Raw genomic sequence first — 6,916 nt, forward strand, 5'->3', positions numbered from 1 at the left:
CTGACAGAGCGTGGTACAGTAACACTTCCTCTAACACACGGGCGACATGCTGCCCCCCCCCCCTCCCCCTGCATGTGTGTGAGCCGCGGCGTGGACCTGCCACACCCGGCACACGCATGCCCGTCTCCATGCGTGTCTGCATGCTGTGCACCGGCTGTGCTGCTGACTCTGTGTGTGTTTAACTCAGCTCTTTCTTTTTGTTTTGGCATTGAATTTACTGTTTTTTCATTCATTTAGGCTGCAGTTCTGTTTAGTCTCCATATCATTTGTATCTTTCGTGTCCATATATAGCAGGCATGTGTCGCTAAGTCCATCTGTGTGCATTTGTTTACGTTAGATTGCTGGATTGGATCAATAATAACACTCACAGACTTGACTTGTACTAATCCAGTAATCCAGCTTCAGCATCTGGAGTGTGTTTGCCTTTCCTGCGTCCATGACTGATCAGCAGCAGCATTCCAGCAGCAGCAGCAGCAGCAGCAGCTTGTTACCTGTATCAGCAGCACTTTGAAGTCTGATCCGGCTCTCTAAACCGATGTGACGCCACATTGCCACTCTCATCTCCTCCCTCACGTCTTCCCCCAGTGCTACAACAAAGTCATTCAATGAGGATAATGTACCTCCTGATTGTACTCTTCCTTGTTGGTATTCCAGTCATGTGCGCCCCCCCCCCTTCCCTTCCCAATGTGACGATGAGGCTGGAGATGAGTTTGGTAACTGTGAGTATTCATCCAACCTCTATTGGTCCTCAAATTGACACATTTCTTCCTTAGACTGCTGATTTTCTGTAAAGTGATCGCAATCATCCTTAAAGTGAGTGATTCCCTTCACAGCACACACACACACACACACACACACACACACACACAGACACACACACACACACACACACACACAGACACACAGACAGTTGACGGTTGAGGCTCATCATAGCGCGGTGGTTTTTACACGTCCATACTAATTGTTTTGCGGTCTTCCAGGTGTTTGTTTGAGTTCTGGGTGGGCGACGGCATTTTAATGTCACAGAATGATTGACAGGAAGGAAACACGTCCGAGGTGAACAGACGTTTGAAACACTCCCAGTGTTTGCATCTGTATTGTTAGAGCGATTCAGAATATCCTCTCTGCTACAGCCTTTGATAGGAAACCTTGGATCATGTGTGTGTGTGTGTGTCAGAGAGATGAAACACTGTGGCAGGAGCCCAGGAGCCCAGGAGATGGAGCTGTGGCTTCTCTCTCTCTCTCTCTCCACCTCAGCTCAGACGCCAGCCACACGTGTGCGGCTGGCGTCCTGATGAGCTCTCAGCGTGGGATTCGCCTCAAACTAACTTCACCGGGCTTCATTAAGGATTGAAGCTGCTGCTCCATCAACGCAGCTACAGAAACACACAAGCAAACGTGTCGCTCCTGTTTCCTCACCCAGCAATCAATCAATGAAAACCCTGAAGATCACTAATCACTCATTCCCTCCTCCTAATGAGACACATATCTGGCATCAGGAGCTTCACTCTCACAGGCTGTGTCTGTTGTGTTGGAGGCGTTGAGCTTAGTCCCAGCGTCCTCGCAGATGGACGTCAACACGAGGTTTTATTTTGTTGTCCTTTCTGGTCAAAGCTCATGCAGGGCGCCAAAGTAATTCTCTGCTAATGGCTCACTATCCTCCGTCCACAGGCAGCAGACATCTTAGGGCTCACAAATGCGTCCGTCTGAAGCCGCTATCGGCAAAATGTCTCCAAGGAAACCAGACACTCAAATGGCAAGGTTATACTCTTCCTCTGTCAGCCACAGAGAGCTGAATCAGCGCCTCTGTCACGTTGCTCCCCCCCCCCCCCCCCCTCCCTGGTTTAAGGAGCAGGTCAGCGGCGGGCGGTGCAAACGTGACGCCGTGCTGAAAGTAAACACAGGCAGGAAGTTCAGGGAGCTTTTTGATTCAGAGTTTCCAGCTTCTTCCGCTGGATTTTCAAAGGCCCAGAATCCACAAGGACTCAAAGACATTTCCTCTAGGTTTCTAAAAGCTGAAGCTCGGCCACATTATGCATTATTTCATCTCCTTTCTGCCTTTTCTCTGTTTATGATGGATCTCCTGTCTCTTCCTTCTCTTCTGCAGCCTCAAGTACTACAGCCTTCCAGACCCTGCCTCAGCGAGCGCCTCTTCCAGCGAAGACGAGCAAAACCTCTCCCCACCGAGGGCCACAGTAGCCCAGACAGTGCTGGTGTAGAGGGAGGAGCCTGTGTGGACGCTGAACGCCCTCCTTGTGGCCTCAGTGCAGATGTGTCCGGCCCAGCAGAGCCAGACGAGCTGAGTCATCTCAGCATCCACCTCTCTGATTCAGGGACTCCACGGGGGGGAACTGCCAGAGACATTCCAGCCTCAGCAGCTCAGTCTGTGGCACAGCTGGAGCGTGGAGACTCTGCTGCTGCAACACTGCAGAACAGCTCTGCCACTCCTCCATCTGTTGCTTCTCCTTGTCCTCGCATGCTGCAGCCTCCCCGCTTACACAAGCGCGTGTCTCTCCCTGCGCTCACACCAGGGGGCACTGGCGGCTCTGCCTCGCTCACACCGAGGTCTTCCTCCGGGCCGCCAGCTAACCCCCGGACCAAGCAGCTGCCCCCTCCGACCAGAGGCCTTCCCTGCTTTAAAGCCGGACCCCAGGTGCCGGTTCAGAGTTGGTGTCGCGCTTCGCTGCTTCAGCCTCGCAGAGCGTCAGAGCCTTTCAGAGAATCAGGGAGCATCAACTCTTCAAACGCCATGCTCAAGCCTGGATGGAGCTCAACCAGGGAAAGCACAGAGATTGTGGGACAGCCAGGATCCTGATCCCCTTCAAGTCACTCAGGCGCCCCTAAGCCAAAGAACCCCGAACGAGCTCAGGCACATCCATCAATACTTCAGACAGAGATGACATGATCAGAGTGTGATCACAGCTCCTGAGTGTCCGTGGTAACATGGCGTCACAAAGCCGTCTGGACCGCTCAGGGACCGTCTGTGTGGCTGACATCGGTCCTGTGCCCGGCTGTGTCACATCTAAAGAACTGAAGCTCCAGCCTGGCTAAGCGTCTTCATGTAGCATGTAGCTCCCTGCTAACATAAACACAGAGAGTTTACAACCTCTCAGTCTCTCTTCTTCTTTTTCCTTAGCAGACATAGAAGCGATCAATGTTTCTCTGCACTAACATGAGGCTGATGCAGACTGGAGCCGTACACACACACACACACACACACACACGCACACACACAGCTGCTGCCGCTGTAACCAGCTGCAGTTCTTTCCTCTGGTATGTTTGGTTTTGACTCTCATACCTACAGGGTCTTAGCACCTTCAGAAGTGTAGCCGTTAAGCGTGTGTGCACTCTGCCACGCTGCTGCGTACGGCGTTACACACACATCTGACATGGGTGTGACCTCTCCTGTGTGAGAGAAGGCCCAGGGGAAGAGGGGAGCTAAAGCAGAGAAACAAGAATAAATAAACAAGAGGAATGGGGACCAAAGAGCAAATTCACACCGGCTCTCTGGAGTGTGTGTGTGTGTGTGTGTGTGTGTGTGTGTGTGTGTGTGTGTGTGTTTAAAGGCATGTGTGTATGGAGCGGGGGGAGATGAGAGAGGAGGAGAAGCAGCAGTGAGCTTATTAGCCAAGGAGTCTTTGTTAATGCAGCTGATCAGTGCAGAGTGCTAACATGGACTCATGCTAACATGGACTCATGCTAACGTGGAGCTGCAGTGACCACAGTGTGGAGCTGAGACGGGAGATTATGGGATGTAGCAGGAGGAATGAGGGAGGAGTTAGTGAGGGGGAGAAAAGCACTCAGATACTTAGAGCGTCTCTGCTTTGTGTTATTGGAACAAGCGGAGATTTGAGATGTAGCTTAGCGGTTCTCAAACTGCAGTATGTGTACCGATGTGGGGGTTTAAAGCGCCCCCTCTGGTGGAACAAGGGACAGGAAGGAGGAGTGCACAGGTAATCAAAGCACATCAATGGTGTTACTCTGAGTGATTACTTTGAGTCACAATCAGCTTCACTAAGAGACACATCAGAGTTTGTGGCTCTGTTTCCATGAAGGTTTCAGTGTTTCAGTGTTTCAGTGATCCGTGTTCTCACCAGATGTTTCCAGATGTCTCCAGTGTTTCTTCTTGTAGATGGTGATGTCACTCTGACACGGTTTGATTAACTCAGTGTGAAAAGATTGAAAAGCATTGTGGCTCAATCATCCAGCTGCCAGTTAGCACAGGAAGCTAACGTAGTGCTGAGGATCAACCTGTAGTGTGTGAGTGTGTGAGTGGATGAAGTGGTGTTTCAGCATTTGTCCCATATTCCTTTGAGCCGTCTCCCTGAGCGACGCTAACACACGGAGCTCAGGTGACTTCATTAGAGGTGTGGAGCCGCCACCGCCGCCATTGTGTTTCAGTCGCTTCCTCCCCTTTTCCGTCTGCGTCTCATTTCGTCTCTTTAGAAACACCTGACGTGTGGGAGAGGTTTGAGGCGGTCGGGCTTTGGAGGGTTAAGTGGCGTTTTGTCAGACTTGTACTGGTCTATAATGGCTCCCCGCACAGGCCTCAGCAGTGTGGGGCTCACACACACACACACACACATACTCCCCCTGCTCTCAGCCTCTGGCACTGTCTGCTCTGCTGCATCCAATAATGCAACCCTACCTAGATACACACACACACACACACACACACACACACACACACACACACACACACACACATGCACTCTGACACGAGAGGCCATTGTGAACTCCTAATGAAGAGAGCAGAGCTGTGTTGTTGTTGTTGTTATTGTGTTTCTCTCCATGTACCGACTGATCTCTTTCTACACTGTTGCCAAATAGAGGCTGGAAGTGGGCGGAGGTGTTTGTGTGACTCTACATGGTCACATGTTCACCTGTTCTATTCTTTTGGGTGTTTTCCCATGCAAACCAAGCCATCTTCATCACTCTACTGCTGTGCATCAGCCAAGAAGAAACAATGGGGAACAGATTAATGGAGGAGGAGGAGGAGGAGAAAACAGGAGAAACCAGGAGAAGCAGTGAGCAGCGAGCGCTCTGTGATGGGGAAGAGCTGCGTCTGTGTGTGTGTGTGTGAATGTTTGACTATATCAAATGTCATGAAGGTGTGTGTGTGTGAGGGACATGGGAGAGGAGGAATCCATGGTGTGTTTGTTTGTGTATCCTGTGGTCCAGAGAGCAGCCGACGCTCTCAGCTGTGTCACTCACAGCTTAGTAACGCCAAACAGGAAATCAATGTTGCCTGGTGTGTGTGTGTGTGTGTGTGTGTATGTATACGTGTGTCTCCGGACACCTCTGGTTGCCAATGTTTCTCCCCTGAAAGTGTGTGTGCGTGTGTGTGAGAGAGAGAGAGAGGATGCGAGAGAGAGAGAGAGAGAGAGAGAGAGTGTCTGCACACCGGCCAACGGCAAATCCATGCCAGGGAATGCAGGGCAGTGCCATCCGTCTCTCCCTCTGCTGTATTCCCCATCTCCAAATCAATGTCTCTGCTCAGTTTAGCAGTCAAGCCAATCAGTCTTGGTAGCTACAAAACACACACACACACACACACATTCACACACACACACACACACGCGGAAAGAAAACTCACTGCAGCAACTTGGATCAATTTGAATGCAGAGTCTTAAGACAAAAGGAAAATGGAACCAAAGGTGTCAGACTCGTTGCTTCATCATGGATCTGTTGCTTGTAATAATAATAATAATGATAATAATATTGATAATAATGAAAGTATTGTAACTGCCAGTCTATTTGTGTGTTTTCCCCTGAGAGTCGTTCTCTTCCTGGTGTCTGAGTCTCCCTCAGTGTGAGCGGTAATGAGGGATTTAAACTTAGCTGATAAGTGCTGCGGTGTCGCTGCTCCTGTTTCCTCCACAGATTCGGCGTCAGATTGCCGCTGCGTTTATCTGCTGAGTGCCATCGCCGCATCAGATAACTGCGTGTTAGGGTTTAAAGCAGAAAGATGAGGGAATGCTACACTATATTTTTGTGAGCTATTATGCAAATGTGAAAAAATAAAAATGCTTGAGTAAAATTCTAATCTGATGCACTTTAGACCTCGCGATTGGTTGCTGCAGAGTGAAACAGGAAACTGGATTCAGAGGCTTCATCTGCTTGTTTTGGTCTCCATTTGCGATGCTAATTGTTTTATTCTGTTTTTAAATAAAAACACGGCGATAAACCTGTGGTGGAATCTTGGTGTCTTTTTCGATTACAAGGTTCATTTTCACTTTTGTGTCATGGTGAGTTCACTTCCACGTTGTGTTGCTTCCTTGTTGCTCTTGTGTGTCCCTGCAGGTTGCTGCTCTGCTCTGCTCTGCTCCGTTCTGATCAGCAGCACCACCGTGCATGTGCTCCGTTAAAAAGGTTTAACACTAAGATCAAGAGAGGCAAAATGTTAAACACCAGGGTTTGAGGTTGAACAGGAGAATTCCATCATGTGTTGTTTGTCAAAGTCGATGCTGTTTATTGATCTGAATCATAGAGCGTGTCGATACCTACACATACACACGCAACGCTGCTGATCTCAGGTCTAGCTGGGTTTGTTTTCCTGCTTTTTGCTGTCTTATCGATCTGCGGAAATAAAATACGGTTGTGAGAAACAAACTCGTGGCCTCGGCACGTTTCATTTCTCTTCATGTAACTTTTCTGACTGAACGTCTGCACTTCTACTTCTATAAACTTCACTTCTGTTGAGGAAACACTCCGGTCCAGCAGACAGTCGGAAACTTTGTAGTGGATTACTCATTTCTCTCAAACCTTCAGCGTCTGTACACGTTGTATAATAATGTTCACTTCACACAAACACAAGAGCGCTTTGAACTCTCACACTGTCATTAAACTTGGGGAAGTGGGAGAGCGAGAGCAGAGGTGTCCTCCTCTCCAAAGTTAACTGTGCTCTTTGAATCTA

General features: G+C 49.5%; 1 protein-coding gene across 3 annotated transcripts in view; it reads left to right on the forward strand.

Moving 5' to 3' along the window:
• The window catches only part of ccser2a (coiled-coil serine-rich protein 2a), a 47,706-nt gene extending 41,114 nt beyond the window's left edge, over nt 1-6,592 (forward strand). For 2 of the 3 annotated variants that reach the window (XM_076159250.1, XM_076159260.1), the window contains exon 10: nt 2,108-6,592. In XM_076159250.1, the coding sequence (XP_076015365.1) occupies nt 2,108-2,815 (708 nt within the window). In that variant the 3' untranslated portion in view covers nt 2,816-6,592. The remainder of the gene's footprint in view (nt 1-2,107) is intronic. The other variant, XM_076159268.1, reaches the window with a different exon arrangement.
• The last annotated feature ends 324 nt before the right edge of the window (nt 6,593-6,916 follow it).

This window comes from Genypterus blacodes, unplaced genomic scaffold, assembly GCF_046128005.1.
Source record: "Genypterus blacodes isolate CSIRO-AG114 ecotype Tasmania unplaced genomic scaffold, CSIRO-AGI_Gbla_v1 ptg000010l_1, whole genome shotgun sequence".
Taxonomy (NCBI): domain Eukaryota; kingdom Metazoa; phylum Chordata; class Actinopteri; order Ophidiiformes; family Ophidiidae; genus Genypterus; species Genypterus blacodes.